The 26,325-nt window shown below is 44.9% G+C and overlaps 2 protein-coding genes across 2 annotated transcripts in view; one reads left to right on the top strand and one right to left on the bottom strand.

The window, feature by feature from the left end:
* Nucleotides 1–6,832: 6,832 nt before the first annotated feature.
* ADM (adrenomedullin) lies at nucleotides 6,833–8,926 on the bottom strand. The gene is made up of 4 exons (XM_017824968.1): nucleotides 8,822–8,926; nucleotides 8,119–8,229; nucleotides 7,650–7,790; nucleotides 6,833–7,148 (listed from the first exon to the last, which is right to left on the bottom strand). The coding sequence occupies exons 2-4, from the start codon at nucleotides 8,214–8,216 to the stop codon at nucleotides 6,833–6,835; spliced, it is 555 nt and encodes a 184-aa protein (XP_017680457.1). The 5' UTR covers nucleotides 8,217–8,229; nucleotides 8,822–8,926.
* A 6,158-nt stretch (nucleotides 8,927–15,084) lies between these two features.
* LOC108502231 (myotubularin-related protein 13-like) overlaps nucleotides 15,085–26,325 on the top strand; it is a 165,640-nt gene continuing 154,399 nt past the window's right edge. The window contains exon 1 of the mRNA XM_017824963.1: nucleotides 15,085–15,199. Coding sequence (XP_017680452.1) covers nucleotides 15,145–15,199 — 55 coding nt within the window. The 5' untranslated portion in view covers nucleotides 15,085–15,144. The remainder of the gene's footprint in view (nucleotides 15,200–26,325) is intronic.

Raw genomic sequence — 26,325 nt, 5'->3', positions numbered from 1 at the left:
CTCTCATTTTAGAGAGTGATTTGTTTGTCTTCAGGAGGCAGCAGATGGCAGCAAAGTTGTACAGATGCGCCAGACCAGTTGAAGAAGAAAAATATCTTCGTGCACACACTCTAACAACATTCCATGGAAAAATCGTCTCATTTGTTTCTGTCTGTCTTGCAGTGTGGTTAAGACAATAAATCAGGTTTAATGGCCCTCATGCACTTGTAACGTGAGGGGTTGTTTTTCCCCCATTACCAGGAGTTAATGAAGCCAGGTTGGGGTGAGAGGATGTGAATTATCGGTCAGCAAATCGTCACTGTAGGACTCACTTCTTTGTGCAAATCTTTTTGTATCCTTCATTAAACTGATTGCTTCATGCAAATATTATCACAAAGTGCTAGTGTGTGCACCCTGAGGGATGCAGGAGCTTTGACTGCCAATCTCTGCCGTGAGCTATGTAACCACTCACTCTGATTCGGGTTGTCTGGATACATCCTTTTCCGGTGCTCCTAAACAGGTAGTGAGACTTTTTTTGAGACATAAAGAGAAGAAAGAGAGGAGGAAGGAAATGCTACTGTATAAAGTCTTGATGTTTAAAACACTTCACAAAGACCTACTGCATTAAATAAAAAATGAAGTCTGGGTTTTGGACAAGAACACTGGAAGTTTCTGGGATTCCATCCCTACTCACGAACACATTTAGTGACGCACTTGACACATGTATGTTTGTTGAAGTTGTCATTGCCAGCAGCACCACATCCACTTAAGAGCAGCAGCAATAAGCATACATTGCTGAACTCATTTCAAATTGAGCTGAGAGTCTGGATTTGAGTTACTTCTTTTTGACACAGATCCCATCCCTTACTTCTATCTTTTGGTAGTTTCTTCAGTGTTCAAAACCAGAAATTGTGAGAATAAGTGAAGTATAACGCAAAATTGAGAATACAATCTTTTGGTATAAAAATAGACGTTTTTGAAAGAAGGCTGGGGCTTAGATTTTCTTCCTGCTGAAGTCAGTAGAAGTTTTGTTTCAATTAGATGGGATCAGTTTCAGGCCTGGGATTTGGTGTTGAGATTCCTATCTGGCTCACCAGTTCATCACACCAGAATGCCTGATGTCTGTAGGCAGTAAGGAGAATAATGATATATGCCAGTTGCATATTTTTCATGTTGTTTATCAATAAAGGGCCAGACTATGAATGTGTTCCTTATGCAGAATGAGATGCAGAGCTGCACAGCCTCAGGAAAAAAATGACTTAGAAAAAGTGATTTAAAAATCCATCACTTTTTCCTTGTCTCCAAAGAGAACAAACTTACTTTACAAGGTGCAGCTGTCTTCTCCCAGTGTGCAGCCTCAGATCTGAGATCCAGGGCCCTCATACACAGGCAGGGAAGTGTGGTGGCCCAGATCTGAGAGTTTGCTGCTTTCTAGCAGAGAGCCACAACAGACTTGGGTCACGTAAGGGGAAGTGAGGAACCCACACGCCCTCCTGTCCTCTGCTGTGACAGCGCTGGGATGAATTGCACGGTGCCCTTTTAGTCTTTGAGTGATTCAGTCTCGTGGTAACCCCCATTACAGCACCCACCTATTAAAAGGACAATAAGCATGTTTGTTTGATGAACTGCTTGGTTTGCTCCTGAACTAACAGATAAGATCCGGTTTGTTTGTTCTGCCGTTTCTGCCAATACTACTGGACATCAGAGATTAAGACCCAGACACTTGTTTGTTTATTTTTACACCATGCAAAGTATGAAGAAAATATAAACCTTTTTATAATTGATGGAAAAGTTGCATGTAATTCACAAGAAGTGACAATTGACTGAAAGTATTGGAAAAATATTTATTTTGCAAACCTATTCTGAGAGTCAGAATTTATTACAAAATATGTGCCTTCAGCGGGGTTGATCTTTCCTGTCTTTGGAAAACCCCAGGATTTTGTAAGTGGATGGGAGACTTGAGGAGGTCTAGTTAAATGTTTTGTAAAAGTTATCACAGAATCAAAAAAAGTCAAAAGATTTCATTTGGCCTCCTCATTGCTGTTGCATTTGCAAGGAATGTTGCAAGCAAAACACTCCAGTCTTATCAAATCATTAACATTGATTCTAGTCTTAATGGGACCATTTGTTTTTCATTTGGAGACATTATCAAGCATTTTGACTGGTGTATATAGCTTGTAGTAAAAAGGCTTTTACACAGCAAAGTTCTTTACCTCATGAAAAAATTATGCTCCTTCTCCTCGTGAAGGATACATGGCCTCGCTCCAGAGAATTAAGTATTTTAAAATTAAAACAATTTCAAAGCTGACACAAATTATTCGGTGAAAAGTAAACAACTGTTCTTTAAAAAACATTTGGATAATAAAAGCAAACTCTTGTGAACACAACAAACAAATTTTAGTTAGGCATAAGTGGATTAGTTATTGGTTGTACTCAGTCATGCTGGAATTTTTCCTCCTGATGCCTGTGTGCTCTACACTACTTAAGTATGATGTGAGATAATATGAAACGGTGTATTGACGGCACAAGGAAACTATTTGGATGGCTGTCTGGAGTTGCCATTATTGGCTTTAATTATGACTTGCTGTCCTTTGGGTACTAAATGAGCCAGAAAAGGCTTCATATGTGCCAAAGTATTCATTAGTATTCCCCTTTCTGTCGTTGTACTTGCAGAAAAAGTTTTAGTCTGGCACCTGACTGCAGTTCTTCTTAGCATGGACCAAGATGCTTTGCAGATTTTGATAATCATCTAAAAGCACACCAGCGGCTCTACTTTTTGGATACAGTAGAAGTTGTTCCTAGGTAACAGTGGCACAACTCTGACCACTTTCTGATGTAACTGGAGAACAAACACTTTTTGCAGTGACATGGCTGCTTAGTTAGTTTCGTGGTACCAACTGGAGAAATAAAAGTAACTCCTTGTTTCCCTCTTCCAGGTTAGGGGACCTGCACTATGATTTTTTGGGAAAGTTCTTGTATATCATCATTTTAGGCCCCTTGCCACAGTTCCATATAGACTTAATAATGAAGCCACAAAAATCTTTCTGAAATAAAAATAGCCTTTGGAATCCATTTTGGTAATGAAAAATTGTCTATAGTGAAGTAGTTTTTTCTCTGCCGTGGAGTGTCTCTTGGGTAGGTACAGAACAAAATAATCCCTCATGAAGAATATTCCATGAACTCTGCTGACACTTCACTGTGGAGGCTCTGCTGAGTATGGTGACCACTCCTTTGGCATCCACTCTTGAACAGACCAGTGGACAAGGATGAATTCCTGCTCCAATACACATTTACTGTTGCAAAACTTAATTTTAATTTAGAACCTTATTTGAACCGAACTTCAAGTCGTAGTTTTAGCACCCTTTGAAATACTGTCCTGTGAGACGCCAGACTGCTCTTAGAAATCAATATTTTAACTAAGGTGGTGTATAAACAGATGCTCCTCATTTTGGAGGCATTTGGTGACATCTTCCACTTCTCATCTGTCACATTAGAGCATAAACTGGCCTTGACTTAAGCACATGGCTCTTCTTGAACTTCTATGACTACAGGAGGATGCTTACTTTCGTGGGCTGTTTCACAGCCTTGTTCTCCCTGAAACCCGAGATCCTCACACTTTTCAGAGATTTTTATCTAGTTCATGTAGGGGTTTCAACTACTGTTTGAGCATTCCTACCCAATATTTGCTTTGTGGGGTGTTTGTAGTGAAAAGACGCTTAGCCAGAGATCTTCAGTGTCATCCCCTGCTTGGGCAGGAGGAAGAGCTTTCACCTGGACAGCTTGCACCTGGGGCTGGTGCGGAAATGGATGAGAAGGAAGAATGCTGTCTCGATATATTTTAGCCCTTATAAACCCATGGCCTGAAACCTGGACCTCAGTTGTGATATGGGGTTAGCTGCACAATGGGAAGGAGTCCCTGCCTGCCTGCTCTGTCATCCTCCCCCTCCTTATCTAGCCTAGGTTAGCCAAAATACTCTGTTATGCTGTTTCCGGGGTTTCCTTTCTTTCTTTCAAAGAATGTACAGAGGCACAGGGCTCCTCACTACTTTCTGGCAGTGTTGCTCTTTATACTTTCTGAAACATAGTTTCAAAGACTGGTGGGGGGAATGGAGAGAATTAAAAAACAAATCTTTCTTTTCTTTAATTGCTGTTTATTGCAACTGCAGAGTTTTGCTTCTCCCTACAAGCGCGGCAGGTGGTGCTCTTGGTCCTTCCAAACACAAGCAGCACTTCCTAAACTCCAGTCAAGTCAGAATTGTGCCATCCTGCACCAGCTGGCTGGTTTTAGCCCTGTCACATAATGGCAGGATCTTTCAGCTTTGGGTGAAGTGTTTTCTACCAGTGAAGGGGAAAGAAGAGAAGAAAAGGTACTTTAAGTAAGGACTGGATGTTGGGAGTAGATGAAGAAAAGATCAATACAAACAAAAGTAACTAGTTGGCAAGTACATCCTTAATTACCACACTATAGCCCAATCCAGCATTCTGTCCCAAATTTAGATGTGTAACCCATAAGGAAAACATTGTAGCTATTAAATTGAATGATTCTGTTGAGGTCCTTTCCGTTGTGCTGTTGTGCTCTAAGTAGCATCCTGCTCTCACCTACACATTGTAATTTCCCACTGCAGGCACCCCAAAACTTGTAACAGCAACTCTTCCAGTGTCAAGGTGTTCCAGGATTTTAGAGTAGCCACTTGCTTGTTTCTCAGCTGGCAGCCATTCTCTGCACTGAAGATCATGCATTTGCTGTGACCCCTTACATCTTACAAAATCTGGATCAGAAAGGCCATCACCAGTAGAGAGGTAAATTCTCTTCCAGCTGTTAACAAAGAGATGGTAATTAAAATTGGCAAGTGTCATTATACTTGCTTTTTATTTCTTTTAATAACATTTCAAGTGGAAAACGTGCCTCTCAAGATTTCGAAATTCTTAGCTGAAAATGTTTAGGAAAGTAACTAAAAATAGGCAATTCTGAGCAGAACTTCAAAGTTTGGGGAGAAAAATTATGAATACATGCCAGGTATGTAGTCACTCCATCCTTACCCAAGCTTTTTTGCAGCAGTCTTCCTGGAAAGGCATCACTGCCAGTTCTTTCAAATTTTTCTTGTAAATATATGTTCCTGAGGCATTTAGTATTAGGTGAAAAAAAAAAGTAAATTCCCACTTCATTTATTCTAGCAGCATTTAGTTCTGCTGTTCCCCAGTCCTCTTCTGTGTATGTTAACTGTGCTCGGAGATATGGTAAAATAGGGGAAATTGTATGTGTCACCCAAGAAGTTATTTAAATACACTTGTTTTTAGGTTTGTTTTGTTGGAGTGCAAGGAGTATGTACCAATAGATGGTGCTGTTGGTGCATTAATTAGGTTCAGTTTCACATTTGTTTTCTGGTCTGTGGTTGGAATTTGTTTAAAAAAAATAGAGAGAACAAAACGAAACCCGAAAAAAAAAAAAAAAGAAAAAAAGAACAAAACAACAAAATCTCCAATGCTAAGCTTTTATCCAAAATGTTCTCCCCGCACTGAACCGGTCACCGTTTAACTTTAACCTGAACTGTGGCCCAGGAAATCCTTCAACATAAATAACCTTGGAAGCTGCCATGACCATTTTTGGAACGTGCTCCCTCAATAAATCTGTTACTTTGTTGTGCAATGTTGAAGTGTGCAGTTGTTTCTCTGATTAATTAGGGCAAAAAATAAACTTGCACGATCAATCCAAGCTGTGACACGTTTCAGCCCTGGCTGGAACATGTGGGCAGAAAAGAGCCTTAGAGCCCTCTCTGCAGACTTGCCCTGGGATTTTAGGATGCATGCTGGTTTGGAGTTTACTCCATTTGATGAGATAAGGTGGCTGCTAACAAAGTCCACAGTGGAAGAGTTTTGGTCTGTCCCAGAACTGCCACGCTAGGTTAGCACGGGTAGGACTGAACACAGTAAGAAATGATTCATCTTGACCACTGCCCCCACTAAAGACAACATAACAGAACTGTTTTATGTAATTGTGTTTATTTTATTTCACATATTACCCATGGAGAACAGCTGATACATTCTCTACATCTTTCACCAGTCTGGAATGCAAGATAAAAAAAGGTATGGAAAAAGAGTTTAACGTTTGACATTCACGATATGAAAAATAGAGGGGATACAATGTTTTAAAATGCCCGTATGCAATATATATATATATATATAAAACGTATAAAAATAAAATATATTTTTAAAAAAAAAAAAAGATACAAACATGACATGACACAGAACAACCTTAAATACCGATACGTATCTCGTGATCCACACACACCGCACTTATAATTAACAAAAACCACGTACAATTGCACTTTTCCTCTCTGTGACGTTCAAGTATATCGCAGTCCCCGCAGGGACTAGTGAGTGTCCGATTCCCTGCCGGGTGCAGATAACGCAGAGGGTAGAGCAGATGTGGGCGACCTGTCCTTGCCCGGGGCTGACGGGCACCCTCAAACTCCCGGAGGCAGAAGGCGAGGCCGGGGCCAGTCGCCCGCCAGCGGGTCCCCCCCGGCGGCGGGGCTCCCCAGAGCATCCCCTCCTCGGGGCAGGGCTCAGGAGGGACCGCCCGGCCCCCCGGGTGCAGCGGCGGGCGGGGGGCGGCTCGGCGGCGCCTTCCAGCGCCGGGCGGCGGGTGCGGGAGCCGGCGGGGCCTCGCCCGGGGAGGGTCCGAGTTGGCGGCGTGCGGGGGGCGCAGCCCCGGCGGGCCCGGCCCTTCACAGCTCCCCCGCGGAGGGCGCTCCGGGTCCCGCCCGGGCGGGCGCTCTCCGCGCATCCTGCCGGATCTCAGTCCGCGCCTCAGTCCATGCGTCGGGGCGGCCTCGGCCGGGGCGTGCGGCGCTCACACCTCCAGGACGGGGTCGAGGGGCTGCGCCCGGTGCGTCCGTGGGCGCCGCCCGGCGCGGGGGGAGCGCGCTGGGCTGCGGCGCTCGGGCAGGGACCGCCGCCGCCGCCGCCCGTAGCCCTGCGGGCTGATCTTGTTGGGGGGGGCGGTGTCGTCCTTATCCTTATTGCCGGTCGTCCTGTGGATCTCGTCGACCAGCCTCTGCACCGTGCACGTCCCGAAGCGGCACCCCATGCGGATGGCTTGGAAGTGGGGGAATCTGTTAATGCTCTGGCGGTAGCGCTTGACGCGGATGTGAGCATCCTCCCGGCTGCTGCGAGGCAGGAAGAGAGAGAACGGGCATGAGAACAGCGCAGTGGGCCCCGGAGGAGGGGACCCGGCGGACGCGGGAAGGGGAGGGGAGGGCAGGGAGCCCCCCAGGCTGGAGACGGGGTTGTCCCGAGGTGCCCAAGTGCCTCCCACCAGCCCCGGCTCTGCCCTCCGGCGAGCGGCGGGAGCGCGGAACAGAGCTTGCTGTCCATGGGGGGAGAGGCCCCGCCGGTTTATGGCTGTTACTTTATCTATGGATCCAGAGCTCAAGTTACTATTTATATCTGGCTTTCGCAGTAAAGGCGCTACTATCTCCCGCCGGCTAAAGAGCGCGGGGAAAGGGAGGCGGGAGGCTGCTCTCAGCGCGATGTGCAGCCCGGGCAGGACCTGCCTCCGGGTCTGGGGGGACCTATAGCGAGAATAACCCGAAAGACCCGGAAACGAGGGACCCTGAAACTGCACCGCCTCGAGCAAGTGCCCGAGCCCAGAAAGGGCTGGGATTTACCTGGGATGCGAGACTCGGAGATCCTCTTTCACGTCCTGGGTTCTTACGAGCGGCAGCACATCGGCGGCTGCCCCCAGCCCTCGGAGCACGCCCGCAGGCTTCACGTCCCGCTTGGCTCGGCTCAGTGCCCATTTTGTCCATCTGAAAGGAGCACAAGGGAAGAGGACAGCCTGTTAGCGCAAGCCTGCAGGGCGGGAGCCAAACCAAATAGATTCGAGGGGCCAAAATCTTTGCCAGCGCCGAGATTTCCCACCCCCCTTCTTTTTTTTTCTTTTCTTTCTTTTTTTTTTTTTTAAACTTTTCCCCCCAATGTTTCCTGAAAGGGCATGAGGCCTTCAAGGAGCTGTACAATTCCCATAAGGAGTCCGGTCCCTCCGATCGCGGCCGGAGCCCGGCGCGGGGGCGCGGAGGCTCCGCAGCTCCACGCGCGGTACTGGGCGCTGGCAGGAGGGCGCGCTCCGATACTCACTTTCTTTTGAACTCTGTCGCTACGTCCACCCTTGCAGCATCCACCCCGAAGAAGGTCACAGAACCGAGATAGAGCAGAGCGACGTGAACTAGTTTCATTCTGGCTGGGCTCCTGGTGGAGGGAAAAGTGAAGAACCGTAAGCATGCTTGCTAATAAAAGTCAAATAAGGACTGTCCTTTATTTCTGGTGATTCCAGAGGGCTCCTTTCCCCGCAGAGCCCCCAGGCTACCGGGGACTTTGTGTCTGATATGAACCAGAAGCTAATATTTGCTCAACAACTTATCACAGAGCAAATAACAGAGCCTCCAAAGTTTACGTTTGCGGAGAGTTTTACTTGCAGAGGCGGCTGAAAACCAGCAGGATTTCCAGAGTACCCCCAGCGGCTTGCACTAGGATTTAGCAAACCCATGAGATTAGAGAGCTGGCTATCGGACGCATCTTTTCCAAACTCCAGCAAGTGTTTTGCTGCCTGGAAGTTTATCCCCCGATAGCTCCTCTTCCCACTTCACACGCAGAACCAGCTAGTTCTGGATCTTATGTTGTAAACTGCAGCTGATGCCAAGAGCCAGTGCAAGACTTCGCAGCATAACTCCAAGCTCTTCAAAACAGTCCAGATTTAGTAGATTCTTACTTCCTCTCCACCTCCCCTGAATCTTTTTGTTGTTGTTGCTGTTAAGGTGGGGGGAAAAATAATAGTTCTTACCTGACAGTGAGGATAATCCACTGAGACAAATGTTTTTGTAGTAGCGATCCGAGCTTGCAGGGTTTCCTGAGGAGCGAGAACTCCTCCTTTGTGTGTCTGAAGTAACCACTGCCGAGCTGCGCTCCACCGCTCCCTCTTATAGAGCAGCGCGGGGGAAGTGGGTGGACCTTGGCGTGGCTGGGCAATTTTTCTTTGACACTTACCCCCACCCCCACATTTCAAGCACTCCTTAAGCATTCTAGCCTGGATTGGGGGCAACATATACTAGGGTAAAAATAAGAGGATTATTGAAAATTATCTTAACCAACCCTCTTGGTATTTTGTTAATTATAACGGCAGCTTTTAGGTGTGGATTCCGAGTAATGGCATAACTTGCAAAATCTGATAAGCCCCTCAGTCTGTTTTACTGGGGAGAGGCTTTGTAACTGCTGATATATAATTATATTTGCATGGTCTGTAGCACAGTTTCTCATTCTAGACATCTTAACTTCAGGTGGGTGGAAGCAGGGGAGTGGGAACCAGACTTGATCCATTTCAAAATCCATGAAAATCCATCAGATACCAAAGTTCCAAAAATAAACCCATATTTGGACAAAGTGAATTATAATGAGTAACTGTAATGAGCGCCAGCCCTCTTTACATAATTAAGAAATATCAGACATCATTACTATTTATGACCCAGCTTGGGTGCATTTTTTATCTAACAAAATGTATTTGATTTACTTGATCGATTCAAATAAATCACAATTCAAATGGTTTTGGAAGACGAAAGTTAGAGCCCAGTTCTGTACCTTGGAACAGAGGAGGCGGTATTGCTTTGGGGCAAACACGGGGTCACTGAAACGTTTGGGATTAGGGAAGACCTGCAGTGCCTTGTGCTATTCCCAAACCTTCACAGACGTGAGTGCGCTTACTTCCCCGGACATCAAGCTAAACCAGCTCAGGATCAGGGTCTCTAACAGCATTCTCCTGGCTGGCCAGCAGCAAAACCTTAGTCGGATCACCTTGTTGTTTGGGGTTTTTTTACAGTTTTTGAAATCTTTGCTCCGTGACGCTTCAGAAATGCAGAGGTCCGGCTTCGCAGGGGGTGCTGGAAGCCATCGCCAGATGGACCGTGTCTCTGCTCGCATATCACAACGCAAATTCGGCGGGACCGAGCGAAATGCCTCGGGAGATCTGTGCCCTGGGGCGTCGAGGTCCCCTTCCCAGCAAGAGACACTCGGGAGGAAGGATGACCCGGTGAGACGTTTCTCTCACACAAAAACACTTTGTTTCGCCCCAAGCAAAGTGTTTCAAAAATCAGGTGAGCATGTGCTGGTGACTCTGCCTTTTGTAGATAACCACGGTGGATAACAACACCCTGGAGAGGTATGTGCAGGGGGATGACGGAAACTTTCCTGTACGCGCGGCTGACTCGGTCTAAGGTGCTGCCTCCCTCCCCCCGCTCTCCAGCAGCGTCTGGGCATCTGGAGGCTTCAGTCTCCGGCATCTACCTGTGCGGGTCATGCTGGCGCGGCAGCCGCCACCCCGCCGTCCCTCCCACGCTCCCAGCACTGCCTGTCGCCGCTCCCCATCGCATCCCCCGGCGGGCCGCCCTTCTCCCCCGAGCCCCCGGCGCGGTCCCGCGGGGCGAGCCGGGTTCCCCGGCCGTGAGCGGCCGCCGGGCGAGCCCAGATCGGCTCCTCCGCCGCACCTGCCCGGCCGGAGCGCGGGGCGGGACCGGCGGCGGCTCCGGAGCGCCGGGAGCCGCCGGGGCAGCGCGGGGGCTCCCCCGCGTCCCTCCCGCCCGCCGGCTCGGGCAGCTCCGCGGAGCCACAGCCCCCCGTGCTCCGGAGCAGGAACGCTCAGAGCGAGGGCTTGGGCTGGAAACTGGGGGAGGAAGGAGTGGGAAAATAGGTGGTGTAGAACGGGACCGTGTCATGACCAGAGCTGCCCCACTGCATCAGCCCGCGATGGCTGGGTTTCAGAGACCTCATGAGGCAGCTCAGGCTCGAGCGAGTCCAAGCGTTTCCTTGATCAGCAGAAGCTGAAACTGAATCTAACTTTTTCCGAATGGGAAGGCAGGATTTGGTGTGATAAGCACTGCTTCGACTCAAATTAGGTCTCATGTTCCAGTAAAAAAAAAAATCACACATTTCCTCAAATGCTGGAAAATCCCTCATTAAAATTCTTGTCTAAACGGGAAATGTATTTTGTATACTCTTAGCCAAACAATGCAGAAAGAATCCTACACTGCTTTAGGAATAGTAAGAACAGTAGTAACACAACTCACATATGACTTCCATACTGACTACAAATCTCATCTCACTGATGGAAATCAGCTCGTTCAAATTCATGAGGTACCAAACTTTGGCACATAAATTATCAGTTTGTTGCTGATGTGATTTTTGAAAGGGTTTCAGCAGGTAAAGCTGGTTCAAATCTGACACAAAACATTATGTTCTTTGTTCAGATGCTCATTTTGTTCTTCCTAAGAACTTGCATTACCATGCAGTTTGGAAATGAGCAATAGTCACAGAATTTGTACTATGAGGTAACAGTGATCACTTCTAAAAATATATATAATAAATAGCGAGTTATTTCCACTTAAAAAAAAAGTTACATGCAACGTTCCACAGAAATATTCACAAACTATCAGTCTGAGGCAATGCCATGCAATTCAGCAAGACTGGGCTCTGATATGAAGTGTAGGATCTCCTCTGGATGCTGCTTCATCCATTGCGGGAAAGTTATCCTGGAGGAACATCCAGCTCTTGTACTTGTTTACTTGGGTGTGTCTTTGAACCTCTTGGTGTTGCCATATGTACAGAAGACTTTACAACATGTATCTCTTCTGGCAGGGAGATTGTGATGATTAGTTGCTATTTATAGAGCATTTTATTCAGGCTGAGATTTATTCCAAAAGGAAAGGTCTAAAATCTCTAGATATCGATGGGGAATCAGTTTGAGGCAAATATTCTGTGCTGATTATGGAAGAAAGCTGCTGTTTGAAGCCATTGGAAGTGCTTTTGCACGTTTCACTTTGGGTTTAAACAAATTTACTGAATTCATATGCCATAGACTTGACTGTATTTCGGGCTGTATGAAAACAGCAGAAAGACAATACTAATAGAATGGCACCCTATGAAGGATATAAAACCTCACTCAAGCTCCACACAGCAAAGCCTCACTGTTAGTGTATGCACTCAGCCTGTTTTCTCTATGCTGAGGGCACAGCATCAAGGAGCACAGAGTCTGGTAGTGCCATTGGAGGTCGTTTGGGTGAGCCTTATGTCTGATAGGATTGGGTCACCAAACAAAGCCTCCTAAATGAGGGTGGGAAAACCTGTTCAGGATCATGGCTGCTTCCCTGTTCTGGCATGGGGTGAGGTGACACTGGATTTAGAGACTGCAGCAGTGTGACTTTTGTGTTTCTCGAAGGAGTTGACTGTAGAAGGTATTGTGAACCTTCACAACTTTTTGTTGGTAAGTGCACAGTTTGAGTGTGGCAACAGTGTCCCCTGAGTGCTTTCAGACTCTTGGGGAGGCTGCAGCCCCACAGTTCTTCCCCTGGGGTAAGTACATGACTGTGCTTCAGCAGACCTAGCCCTTGGTGTCCTCTCAGAGCAGATGGTCTGTGAGCCCCTGGCTCACAGAGGGGATTCAGTTTTCTATGGTTTGGATGAGTATTCAGTTTATTTTGCATTAGGCTTTAGGTGAAAAAATACTGTGTCCCACTTCTTCTTTTGTCCTATAAGAACATAAGATTTCTCTATACTTAAAGGAAATTGCTCAGAGAAGTTGTGGCTGCCCCATCCCTGGAAGTGTTCAATGCCACCCAGGCTGGATGGGGCTTTAAGCAACCTAGTGTAGTGGAAGGTGTCCCTACCCATGGCAGGGGGTTGGAACAAGAAGGTCTTTAAGGTCCCTTCTGACCCAAAATCACATTTCATGTAATTCTATGAAATAAATGAGCTCAACTGAACTTCCTATTTCTTACTTAAGATGCACTACCTCTTATGACATGATTTATAAACTTTGGCTGTATTGGTCTAGACAGAAGAAGGAGCAAGGCTGTAAAGTGGGCACAAGCAGTATTGGGGAATCAATAAGTAAACAACTTCCTCTTGAGCCAGCATTTGTAAATGCTCTGGGGAAGGTGTGAGCTGCGAGACAATATTCTCCTGCTAGAGGTGCTGTGTTAAAAGAGCAGTGAGACTTAACTATGGAGAGTTTTTATTACATATTGAATCTTCTTATGAGTGCAGATATGATAACCCTAAGGTCCCATTTCAGCTCCAAATTAAACTTTCCCTCCAGGTTTAGCTGTACAGAACATCATCCCTCGTTTTTGTAAACTGTTGCATGTCCTGCAACCAAAATGCCCGTGCATGATTAAACAAAGGTACTCCGAACTCCTCCCTAGTGTGACTGACCCCACAGAGTGCAGCTCTTCCTCAAAAAGTGAAGTCAGTCTTTTCCATGTATATATTACACATTTTTCTTTACTCCTAAAGTTAACAGGCAAATGTATTAAGATTAGATCTTTATACATGTCATTTGCTTCAAAACAGCCATGCCACGAAGTTGATTACCCCGAGATGTCGACCACTTTGATCTGCTGGGAAGGCACAAGTGGGAATTCTGCTGGATTGTCAAAGTTTATCAACTAATTTGCATCTGGCTTATCAGCAAGATACTGCATCGGTGTGTCCCAGCTAAGAGGTGTAAGACTTGCGTGTTTGGAACAGAAATATCTCTGAGACCACTAATGACTGTCTGCTGGGTCCCTTATCATGATGAGTGATCAGAAGCAAATCCAGCGAGTTTGCTGCAGTTCCACATGCATCCCAGTACCCATGGCTGCTACAGCTCCTCACCGTAGTGCAACCGATGTCCTTAGTGCTGTTCGTTCTCTCCATGCTGTCAAACGGGACGTACATGGGAGCTCATCAGAACGTTTTTGCAGACTCCACCAGCTATCCATCATCATCATGGCTAGGCTTTGTGAACGAAGATTTGGGAAGGGCTCTACCCACATTTGCTACAAGCATGCTGGTGGCTAAAGAGGCCAATGCGAGATAGACAAGACCGGTAGCAAAAGGCAGAGCAGAAAGACTCCTTGGACGGTATCGGCAAGACACGATTCTTTCTGCGTTGTCTTTTCTCTTCGATGGTGATCCTGCGTGCGTTCTCAAAGGAAGCAGCAGCGTTACAGACAGCGTGTCTCCAGGACTCCCGACTGGATGCCAGAGTAGACCAGCGATGAAGATCAATGTGACCAGCTACCCAAACGCTGTGCTGTCAGACACCACGTTCGTTCATCATGAGCATCTCTGCCACTGCTGGCAGAGCCCACCGGGATTTTGGGGGCGACAGTCCCAAAGTTGTCGGCCTCGTCTGTACAGTATAAGCAGCAACACGGCACCTCTGGCACTGCCACCGCCCGTGCCCGGCCAGCATGTCCGGGACCAGGCGGGTCAGGCCAAGGCACCGCCGGCCACTGCCCCGCCAGGCTCATCCCCCGCTTGAGACCCCCCTCCGGGGCCGCGGCCGCTGCTGTGAGGGGGGACCGGGGCCGAGACCCTCCCTGTCCCTCGGCACCGCCACAGAGCCCGGCCGAGCCGCGGGACGGCTCCCCCCGCGGCGGCACGTCCCGCACATCCCGGACGAGACGTAAACAGGAAGCATCCTGGAAGCGCAAGTCCCGGTTCCCGAGGCCGGGCTGGCGGGGATGGCACGAGCTCGCATTAGCCGGGTTCCATTTTCGCGGAGCCTCGGCGGGGGCGATGCCTGGCCCCGGCAGCTCCTCTCGGGAGCGGTGAGGTGCGGTCCTGCCCAGGCACCCGGCTCTGCCCGGGCGTGCGGAGCGCTCGGCCCCGCCGCGTTTGTCTTCAGTAACGGGGAGCGCGGCCCGGTCCCGCTGCCCCCCGGGCGGGCACCGCGCAGGGCGGCTGCCGGCACACAAAGCCCACCGCGGGCGGGGCACGGACCTCCCCCGCCGGGCCCTCCCCGCCCGCGGGGGGCTCCGAAGGGAGGCACTGGCGCTGGCACCGGTTCGTGCCGGGGCAGCGGGCGGCCCGGGATAGCGGGACAGCCCAGGATAGCGGGACTTCGGGAGATGCCGGGACAGCGCGGCCGGGCCGCCCCAGCCCCCGCCCAGCCCGCGGGGTCACGGCGAGCGGTCCGGGCGGCGCGCAGGCGCACGGCGCGCCCGCGCCTCCAACATGGCTGAGGTGCTGCCGCTCCTCCTGCGGCGGGCGCGGAGCGGAGGATGCTGAGCCCGCCCGGAGCCGCCGCCGCAGCCGCAGGGGTGGTGAGGCCGAGGCGCGCCCCGCGCAGCCATGGCCAGGCTGGCCGACTACTTCATCGTGGTGGGCTATGACCACGAGAAGACAGGTAGGTGTGGCTGCGCGCAGCGCTGCCCCGCCGCGCCTGGCCGCTCCCCCCTGCTCCGCGCTCCTGCCCGGCCCCGGCCCCCGCCCGCCTCCGGCCGGGCCGCGGGAGGAGGAGACTGCGGCGCACACGGGGCGCGCGTCCGGCCGCGGGAGGAGGGGGCGAGGGCAGCGGGGCCAGGGGAGGGTTAATGCCCCTTTCCCGAGGCGGAGCGGGGCCGGCGGGGAAGCGGAGGGGCTCCCGCACCGCCCGGCCGGTGCGACCCCCGGCCCTGCCCCGCCCGCCGGGAGCGGCGGCGGATCCTTCCCGAGAGCGCGGGCAGGTTAAATCGGTCCCCACCTGTGTCCCGGGGCTGAGCCGCGGACAGCCGCGGCTCCCGGGAGAACAAAGGCCGGGGAGCAGCGAGGTGTTTGCCCCGTCTCATTGATTATCTGCCGCCTGTTGAGTTGTGCCGCGGGAACCCCGGGGAGGCTCTCGGGAATGGCTCCCCAGGAATGGCTGCTTTTCCTTAAGGCTTGGGATGCGTTCTGTCTGCTCGGGGGGAAAGGGAAGTGGTGTTATCGGCTGTCGCTTTGTGGGGAAAGAGAGAGTGGTTTGTGTTACGTAAGTGCCCGTTGTGATACCAGGGAGACCTTAAATCAGTGCGCGAACCGATTCGAAAATGAAGTGATTGTCAACTGGTGTGCGCTTGTCCGGGTGTTTCAGAGTGATCCTTTGAATGTATGCTGTTAATAAACAATATTTTAAACAGTTGAATGTCCCCTGATTTATTTGTCTGTGCATAAACCAAGCAACACTCAAGTTTGTTACTCAGAGTAGTTCTTTGAAGTAGCAATTGCGTGTAATCCGTATTTGTTCATTCTAAAAGCGTAGCTGATAAACTCGGACTAAGAATTATTTTTCTTTTAAAGAAGTGTAATGTTTAGAGAAACCGTTGTATCTATGTGTTTAAAGATACAGTGTCTTACAAAGTTCTGCTAAGGGTCTCTTGGGTTTTACTATACCAGTATTATTATTCCTTTAATTGTGGCCGGGTTCCCCCTCCCACCCCATTTGGTAATAGGCTTGTCCTAATTGTGCTGTCAAAATTAAGACATGTGAAATGGGGAGTATTTTATGTTCAAAATAAAGATCTCCCTTTTTGCCCCTCTCCTGTTTGGAACTTTTCCCCGACAAGGCAGAGAGACCCAAATCAAAACTAAGAAGCAACCAAAAAAATCGAGGTGTGCTTTTAAGAAGCCAAAGCAAGTAGGCTGCTTACTTCAAGGGTATGATCAATCTGACGTAGCCAGTATGTGAAATAAAATTACAGATTGCATTGGAAAGCTTTCTATTTGTAAAATGTCCTCATCTGTAGGTTTAAGTATGTGTTTAACTTCCTGTACATAAATTGTCTCATGAAGGTTGGTAGAACTGCTTGCACGGATGAAATTGAGCAGATTCAGAAATAAATCCAAAACCTTAATTTGAAAAGGTCATGCCCAGAAAGTAACTATTTAGACTTCATTATTTAAATTATTTGTTGCTACTTTAATGCTTCATAATAAAAATGCTTGAAGGAACGACATTCTGTTGAAGACTAGGCATGCATTGTTTTCCAAATTCCTTTACCCCCACATGCAATCCCATAATACATGGAGTACTGACCTTTATTTTTCTTATAAAATGGTAGTTTCTTGATGCATTTATTATGCTTCCTCCCATATGAAAAGCATAGACAAACATTTCTAGGATTATAGGCTTGCTGCTCTTGAAGCTTTTATATTTTTAAGTATGTTCTCCTTTTTTTTTTTCATCTTTAGCAACATTCTGGCTTGGGTTTAATGTGTTTGATTTTAATGTTGGGTGTAATTACATTTTATAGTGTTGTGGGTTTTTTTCAGGCACAGTCTGTGGAGTAGCTTTGTGTAAACAAGCAAACAAAAATCCTGTAATCTTCCCCCTTTTCCCCAACCTGTATGTCAGCAGCAGTTGGGATAATGTGCGCTTGTGGTTAATGCAGAAGGAGGTTTATGGTAGTGACTGTTCTCCCAGAAAAGCCCCACTGTGTCTGCAGTCTCTCTGTAGGAGCCATCATCATCTGCTCTGGCTGGTTATATGGATTTATTTACATGTGCCAATATCTGCAATACCACTGAAAATGTGGTAAATTTATTGCTTTCCTGCGCAGATTATCTGGCTTTATTCAAAGCCAGTTTGCTATAAATGTCTAAAATGCAGCGTCTGTGCACTTGTGCAATTTAGGAGCAGATTTCTACAGTTTTCTTGTTGCAGAACAACTTTGTTACTGAGGTACTACAAGTTTTTGTCCAACATAGTCTTAAGGGGAAGTGAGCGGTTTTTTTGTCCTGGAATAAACCAAAGAGTGTATCCTTTGGGAGTCAAACATATGAAAGTCCATTCCTGGTCTGGTCTAGGCCTGTGTAAATTGATGTTACAGCAGTCCTAGTGCTGTCATTCCTATTGTGTTAAATCTTCCTTTCATTTTCAGCTTGCTTTAGGATGGTGACCTGTCAAAAAGGCCTTTCTTGCTGAGCATTTTGCCGGTGTTGCTGTATTATTTTGTTCCTGGGTTACTTTTCTGCTAATTTTTCAAGCAGAGCTGGCTCACCGGGATGTCAGATGAACACCGGGATTGGCATGAAGGATGATCAGGAGCGTGCCGGAAGATCAGTGCACCCTGAACGTATATCAGCTTAAGTGGTCCTGAAACCTTGGGCAATGTTAGTGAGGTGCCTTAGTCTCCTACATGCTCCAGGGAAAGTAATGGAGGCCTCTGGATAGTTTGCCTAACAGGCAGTTTATTCACGCTTGGCAGGACGCACGGACTCCGCCTGAGCAGAGAACGAGCTTTGCTGGTGACAAATGTCAGTAGAGTTGCAGGCATGTAGGAAGTTGAGAAGGCTTTGTGTTGTAAAGGATGACCTGATTTGCCCAGCTTTTTACGTTTTTCAGGTACATTTGTCTGTGTTCCTACTTAAGTCTGTGCCTTTCACCACAAAACTGAGCTTAGATATATCACAGTTTTAATTGCTGTTGTGTATTTTGAGAGCTCGTTCTGAGCCACTACAAGGAACTGCAAGAGCAGTAGCTCCTGTCAGAAGTTCATGTTCATTGTCCTGAGAAACCAGATTAGATAAATCCCCCAAATTTAATAAAACCCCATTTTTTTTTGTCTGAACAGTGGGAATATGAAGGGTTTCAATCATACACTAAGGTTGATTGCTTTTCCGTGTTTATTTTGCCTTCAGCTGAACCTTGTCTAGGGTAGATAACCACATTTTCCCCCAACATATCAGCATACTTTAAAACTATTATGTAACTATTATGGCTACAAAAGGCACTTACAGAAGTCTCTGAAGGGAACAAAGGTGCTAGAAAATGTAGGCATTCTGGGTTAACAGCTAGAAGAAACCCCAGAAGGCCTTGCTGTGTATCCATTTTATTTTTTGCATGGATTTTTGAAGTGTGTTTGATGTGCTTCACCAAAACATTCCCATTTAATATGTTTGAATAATGGAATGTGGATGGGATTTAGGAAGAACACAGATGTTTGCAAAGATCACAGAAGGGCATGAGAAAATGCCTTTTTGTTTGGTTTGGTTTTGGTTTTGCTGGTATAAGCCCCAACCATAAATCTCTCCCTAGAGAGATTCCCTAAAATTTACGTATGGTGATACTTGGAAAAGGTAGAAGAACATTTTGTGTCTTTCTTAGCTCAGCAGCTGAAAGGTACGGAGAAAGAAGTGAGGATCCAAATACTTGCCCATACACCCATAGCAGCTTTCCTGTAGGGTGCTGTTGTGTACCCAGCAGCTCACTGAGAAAACCTGTGAGGTGGGACAGGTATTTTCCGTGAGGCTTGGTCGCTGTAAGACAGAGAGGTGTTTTGTTCTTTCTTATGCATGCAGTTGCAATGTGTATGACAGAAGGCTTGCAACAGTATAGCAGTTTTATTTGGCTGTTGTCATAACTGATAAATGCTGGTATAACATGTGTAGGCTCTGTTGTGGTTGTTTCTGTTCTGATTTTTATCAACTTCTTTTCAGGGAAGCCTTTGTTGTCTAACATAGCTTTGTGTCTTGGTGGATTTTGAAACTAGACAAGTGATTCTTGATAGAGGGGGAGAAGTTCCTAAATGGAGTTGTCTGATTCTTTTTTTCTTTTTTTTTTCTGTGAGGAGATTTTACCTGTGGATAATAGAATATCATGGAGATTTTTTGGTGTATTTGTTATATGTTCATAGTTGGGCTTTCCCCTGGGCTAGCGTGTGTATAAGGAGCAGATGATTTCTCTCTGTCTTGATATGCAACCTCTCTAGAAGAGAAAATGTAGAAAAATAAGAGAATAAAGCTGTTACTTCAGTGACTTTCTTATCTGTGCTGTGGCTTAATTTAATTCAAATACAATCCACAGAAATCTGAAAGGGATTAAAAAAACCAACGAAACTGTAATCCTCCTTCTTGTGGCAGGAGGTTCTTGTACCTGTTATGGGATGATACATCAAGTTTCATTGATGTTTCCTTCCATTACAGTGTAGTATCACAACTGGAGCAGAATGTAAGTGTGTGTTGGTGAGAGATGACTGTAGTTGGCTGTGGCTGGGTAGGGCATGGCTGCCCGAAAACTTCGTCAAACAAATTAGTTGCTCTAGTAAATGAAATTATCTCTTCCTACAAACCTCCTCCTCTTGTTTTCAAATACAACAGATTCCACAATGCTATGCTGAAACGAAATGAGAAAAGAATATTTCCATTGCATGTGGTTTTGTTTGTTTGTGAGGGTTTTTTTGTGGTGATGTTTGTTCATTATATATATTTTTTTATTTTTTGATGAGCTAAGGCTGTCTTGAAAGTCTGCTTGGAGGAAACCTCCCTCCCAGTATTTTTTGGTAGGATGTCTTCATAAAAAGGTATTTGAGCAGTTTCTTCTGATACATAATATTGGCTCAAAAAAATATTGTTATTTTGATTCATGGATTTGTTTTCATTTTAGAGAAATCTTAAAATCAATACAGATCACGTACCTTTTCTTTCCCTCAAATGAATGAATGCTAATGAATATTTCTAAAGAACTTACAATAACAGCAATAAAAATACATTTTTTTCAGCCTTTCATTTTAAACCAAGACATTCACAGAGGCTGATTTTTTTCTCTGTGAGTTGTCTTCATTGGTTCTCAAATACGAGGACACAGACTATGTTGAGGGAAGTAGCCTTTCATATCTTTTTGACCAAATTGCCATCAAGGAACTCTCTCCCCTTTTCTGTCCTGGATTAGCTTTGTGGATTATTAGACAAAAAGACACCTTTCCTGCAGCGTGTTCGTGGAAAACAGTTTGTTATGCAAGTTTGTTAAGCACTGGCCCTCTATGACCACAAGCATATTTTTCAGTGGAGGGACAATGAGACTGACATTTAATTTCTGCAACGTCACAAACATAATAGTCTTGTCTTATAACAGTGAGGACGATAATTATACTGCTGTGGTAGTTCACTGACATGAATTTAAAGTACCAACCTTCCCAGCTGCTGGTACTTAAAAAATAAAAAACAAAGGAAACCCCACAATCACCGTGGAATCATTTTTAAAGTGTGTAACAGTAGACTCACTGTTCAACCTTGATAAATGTCAGTGAAAGTGGTATCATACAAATATAAGTAAATAGGAAGCTTTCCTTTGATTCATCTCTCCTTTTACTCCTCCCTGGCAGTAACATGAGACTTTTAAGCTCCTTGCTTATATAGTGAAAAAAAATTATTTCTAGCAATAACACTATCAGTCTTGATGAGATTAATTTTCTTCTGCTTGGTGTTGTATTCCAGTTATATGTATTTGTTGAAATAAATTACTCCTGTGGTGTCAGTGGTATATTCTGAAGTCAAGGACAATCCAATTAGTGTTGATTGGGATTTGGCAGCTAAATCCCTGCTCATTGAGCCAAGAACATGCTGGTTATTGCTTATCTGTTAGTGACTAGATAGATAATGATTTCATGTCTCTGATGTTTACAATTCTCAGTTTTCAATCTTCTGCAAGTTGAGTACTGTGAAAAAATGAAGTCATTGAACACAGTTTGAATTCTTTGCTTTGTAGTAGTCTTGTGCTCAAGGTGACAAAGTAACTAATCACAAAATTTCCACTAAGCTGGACATAAGTGACAGGCTCTCAGTACTGCAGCCAAAACCAGTAGTTGGTGACAGTACGGTCTGGGGTTTTGTGTAGCTGCCCTAGAGGAATGCTAATATACAGGAAAAACAAAAATCATTGTAATTTTGGATACAAATTCAGAATAGTGTCATCCAAAACCCCATTGGACCATGGGAAGCCTCAATGGATAAAAAGAGACAAAAGGAATGTTACTGGGCTTACAAAATCAATCACTCAGAAATTCAAGGGGGGAAAAAAAGAAGGTGGGAATAATATCCTTTTACTGTGCTTCATATGTTGTTTCCTACGATTTAGAACCTCAGAAAATTCATTATCTGACCCTTGGATAGATCTTCAGCAATATTGGAAACATCTTTTTAAATGTTGTACTTACACATTGAGTCTACCGGAATAGCAACTGGAAGGAAAATGAGACATTCTAGCAGAGGATTTCTCAGATACTTGTGGATGCAAAGGGGTGACAACTTTTCTTTCTAGAACCTTGACTTCAGTTGTGGAATATTGTGCGTTTGGAAGATGGGTTTTGTCGAGCTACTTTTGCCAGATGCCATAAATAATAGTGCCAAGAGTATTGAGTGTTGTTGGCAGTGTTCCCTTCACACTCTGGAGTGGGCTGCACGTTGCTTCCATGTGGTTTGGGAACCCTTCTCCATAAGACTGGCCACTCCCTCTGATTACTCTGTTTGACGCATTCTGGTATTTGGAAATTCTTTGTCTTCTAATTTGGTTTTCTAGGTTTACCCCAGAAGAATCTCTTACAGTCTCTTTTGCTTTCTCCTTCCTTCTCTCACTCTTACTATCTGTTTAACCCTTTTTATCTACTCTTTTTCTGACATGAAGTCCTCTTGGCCAGTCAATCTGATTTCTTATGGTTTTGATCTTTAAATAAAGAAATGTCAATTCATCACATAAATGACAAGGCCAGGTTTTCTTCCTGCTGTAAATTTTGGGCCTAAAAGAGTGTTTGGTAGAATTTAGTTAAGGGAAAAATTGTGCTTTTCCCTCCAGTCTTATTTCTTAGAAGCAGAAAAAGTATGTGGTGTGAAGTTTTATTGAAGTAATGGAGCTAGAGACAGATGTTAAGCATTGGGACTTTAGATGGTACATTTAGTTTGGCTATATAAAAAATAATTGAAAATAGCTATAGAATAAGAGGTTAGACCACCATTAGTGATGCTTATGGCTGTGAGCTATGTGTGTGCCTAAAAAACATCACACTCGTGTTTCTCAGTTTCTTGTAACTGCACCAGTTGTAGCACAGTAAAGCTTTTAACTTGACCACTCTGTTGTTAAACTCTTTCACAGCTTAAGTTTGTACATTTAACATGTGTATTTTTGCTTTGGACAAAGAAATGCAGACACTCATCCTTTTTTGTCACTATTGTTCTGTGAACTATAAATCTAATTCCTAACTGGCAGTAAGCATAAGCTGACTGTGTGACTAACAAAATACTCAAGACTCAAAGGACAAGGTTGTGATCTTGTCATGAATACAACTGTAATGGACTTTTAATTCTTGGAATACTCTTGAATGGGCACACTGTATTTTTTTTAAGAAAGGTTAAATTAGGAAATATGTGCTTTTTCATTCTCTTACACGGACTGCTTTTCATAAACACGCAAATTGCAATTGCATAAAGAAAGAAGAAGAAAGCCACACACTTTGCTCCTGCAGAGCTGTTTCTTCATAAATAGTGTATTTTCCCAGAAAAATATGTAGTAGTTTTGTGAAGCTTGTGTGATGACTAGGCTGTTAGTGGTCTATATTGTTTGTATATGCTATTTTTAAACTAACACAAATCATTCTAGTAGAAGTTACAGGAGGATTTCCATTTTCTTCCTTTTTTGATAATTTCTGAAGAGAGAACTAGTAGGTTTCATATTTTTTAAGAACATAGAATTTTTTTAAGAAGATTTCAAACAAAAATTGATCATACCTTTCCTTCCTAAAACACAGATTTAAACCCGCATTTTTTTCCCATATAGGTAATTTAATCTATTTCTGGGGTCTCTCTTTTAGAGAGATTTCTTAAAACCTTCAGTCTGTGAGAATTTTTTCTCTTCACTGTATTTTGTTTAGTGATGGACATAGCTCTCAATACTGATCTGTAAGAGCTGGTAGTGGATCCTAATGTGGCTGATGGGAAATTGTTATTGAATTCATTGTGCCTAGCAGAATGGTCTAGATGTGGCCTTGATATTGTCTTCTATCCCAGCTCTGAAAGCTCACAGTACTGGTAAAGCCTGGAGCTGGCTTTGTGCAGTTGGGAAGGTCAGTGCTCATTTGGTGGAGCAGTGGGGCCTTTTGGAGTTCCTGCTGCTGTGGCTGGTGTGGCTGCTGCCAGGCTGCCAGGCACAATTTGCTTTTTGAAGGTATCTTAGCCTGGGGCCTCTGTCTGAGCCATAGATTGTGCCTGGCTGCAGCTGAGGAGCTATCTGGAATTCTCTGCTAAGGGAGGGAAGAGCTGCTGGCTGAGTGCTGCCTTTGGGATTCACCCCACGTTTCTTAGAAATGCAATTATTGAATTATTCTTAATTCAATAGATTCAGCAGTGGTAGAAAGCCCAAGATTTGGAATGGATGGTGTTTCTGAAACAAATAAGATAATGAGGCATACACAGAATAAAAGGATGTTTTCTGTGGTAATAAATAGTCAGAGTTTGCGTTCAGAAATCCTTGCAAGGTCTGAGGGTTCAAGGGGCTGCAGAGAAATGTTTCTTCCCTAGATATTTTATAGTAGCTAAAACTTAAATGCTTATTTTCAGTAGTAAATTCTGGTCCACTTTGCTAAAGTGAGTTAAGATAATGGCTGTGAAAGTCTCAGATGTGCCCTTTAGCTGGAGGCAGCTGCCTCTACAGCAATTTTAGACGCTGGTGGCAGTTTGGTGCTGCTTCCACTAATGAGCTGAGGTTTTGACTCAAGCTGCCAGTGAACGTGCCTTAAGCTGGGACACCTGGAATGATGGAGGCATGGGGCATACATTCCCTTTCCCAGCTCAGAGGGGTTAGTTGTTAACAGCAAAGAGGACTAGAACATCCCAAAGCCCCTCAGTGGGCTGTCCTGGGGCCGGAGTGGCCGAGCTGTGGTGTGTGAGCTGAGATGGCACCGTGATTCGGCGGGACAGCCAAAGCAAGTGGCATGTTGTTTCAGTTACAGGCAACAGAAAAGAAAACAAAGCCATGGAGAGCCACATGTTTGTGATTTGGAATTCAAAACTCTTCTTTCAAAAGATTCTCTTTCCTGTTTGATTAGTGTGCATAAATAATGATACCAGGTTTGCCACTGAGTAAACAGTGTTGATTCAAGTAGTGATACTTTTGTGAGGTTGTTGTTTCAGTACTGTGTTTTCCAAATATTTTGTTTATAGTGTTTATTATTAAGAGAGATGAGATCATACATATTTAACAAAATATTCTTGTGGAGGCTGCTTTTTATTATTTTGTTCTCTTTTGCCACATGGCATCTTTTTGGAAGAAACAAGCTGAAGCTTTTTATTTTTTTTTTGTGAGAGAATGGTCTTGAAAAGTACCCTGAAAACATGCTTGCTGCCTTTCTGACCTCATGAGATCTTTTGGCATTTAAAAAAAATTGTTTACGTGCATACTGATGAGTTTCTTTCTTTGTTTGTTTTTAATTTTAAGAAAATGTGGTTCAGTTTTTTTAGTAAATGGCCATTTTTAGAAAACTGCAGTTCAAGAACGTGGCTTCACTTGCCTAGTCTGTAGACATGGTCATTGATAACCATAGCTGCTCTTCTTGCTGGTAGCCCAGTAGAAGACAGAAGGTAACAATTTACATCCATACTTAATTCTAACAAAAATGAGGATTGTTCCACCTTACAATGAAGTAGGATTTTAGAGACCTGACTCATAATAACTGTTGTTTTCATAATCTGTTGTTTTCTTCAGAATATGTTTACCATTACTTGAAGTTAGAAAACCCAGAGGTGAGATTTATATAAAAGCAATAAAAACAGTAATAATTTTTTTTAAAAAAGACCTTAACTGGACTGCACCCATCATTTCTGTCTTACAGGAGTGACCTTGGAGATGTTCTGTTTTACAGAGTTGTGATGGTTAAGGATAGGATGCTGAAAAATAAACCCATGCAACTCCTATCTTCCTCTGCAACTGAGTTATGTGTGTTCTGCTTATTCTCAGCCAGTGTTTCTAAAGTTATAGTAAGATTTGTGGATTGCATTGTCTCCTTTTACTGACTTCTTCCCTCCTTCTTCTCCCCGATGCCACAAAAATCAGTAATTTTTCTTGTTTTAGGTTTCTTATAAAACTTAGGTCATGGCTACTAATAAAATACTTTGAAATCCTGAAGCAGAAGACTCAGGATAGAGTTCTGAATTAAAAACCAGTTCCTGTTTTATAAAGAGCATTTTTACTGATTCATCTTTGGGTTGAAAAATCTCAAGGGTAAAAACTTAGACTATAAAGATTGATTAGATATTCTGATGAGTTTCTGTGATGTATCCTCATGTTTGATAATCATCTTTGTCTTCCTGCTATCTGATTTTCCACTTTTTTCTGCCAAACTACACAGGTTTTGTAGCAAGAGTTATTATTCTGCAAAACTGTCAACCCCCAAAGGACAAGTGTGTGGCTTCTGTGAAAAATCTAATAGAGGTGTCTGTTTTAAAAATCCCCTTATGAAGTCTAGAAATCAGCAGTAGCTGTTGAGCAGTAGGAAACCCTCATTACTTACTGTCTGGTACGTACACCCTACCTAATGTATTTTCTTAAGGGTTTGAAAACAGATTTGCAAAGACCAAAATATAAATTCCGTGTTTTATTAGATTTATGATTTTATCAAGACTGAATCTTTTTGAATTCTAATGCATTTGACAATTACCAAGAAGAGATTTGGACTGCAGTGATCTTAATGTAGCTGTACAAAGCACCATATGCTTTCTACATTTTTTAAAGCAGATGGACAAATATGTTTATCA

Source organism: Lepidothrix coronata, unplaced genomic scaffold (assembly GCF_001604755.1).
Source record: "Lepidothrix coronata isolate B3197 unplaced genomic scaffold, Lepidothrix_coronata-1.0 Scaffold115, whole genome shotgun sequence".
NCBI lineage: Eukaryota > Metazoa > Chordata > Aves > Passeriformes > Pipridae > Lepidothrix > Lepidothrix coronata.
This window is presented reverse-complemented; position numbering and strand designations above follow the sequence as displayed.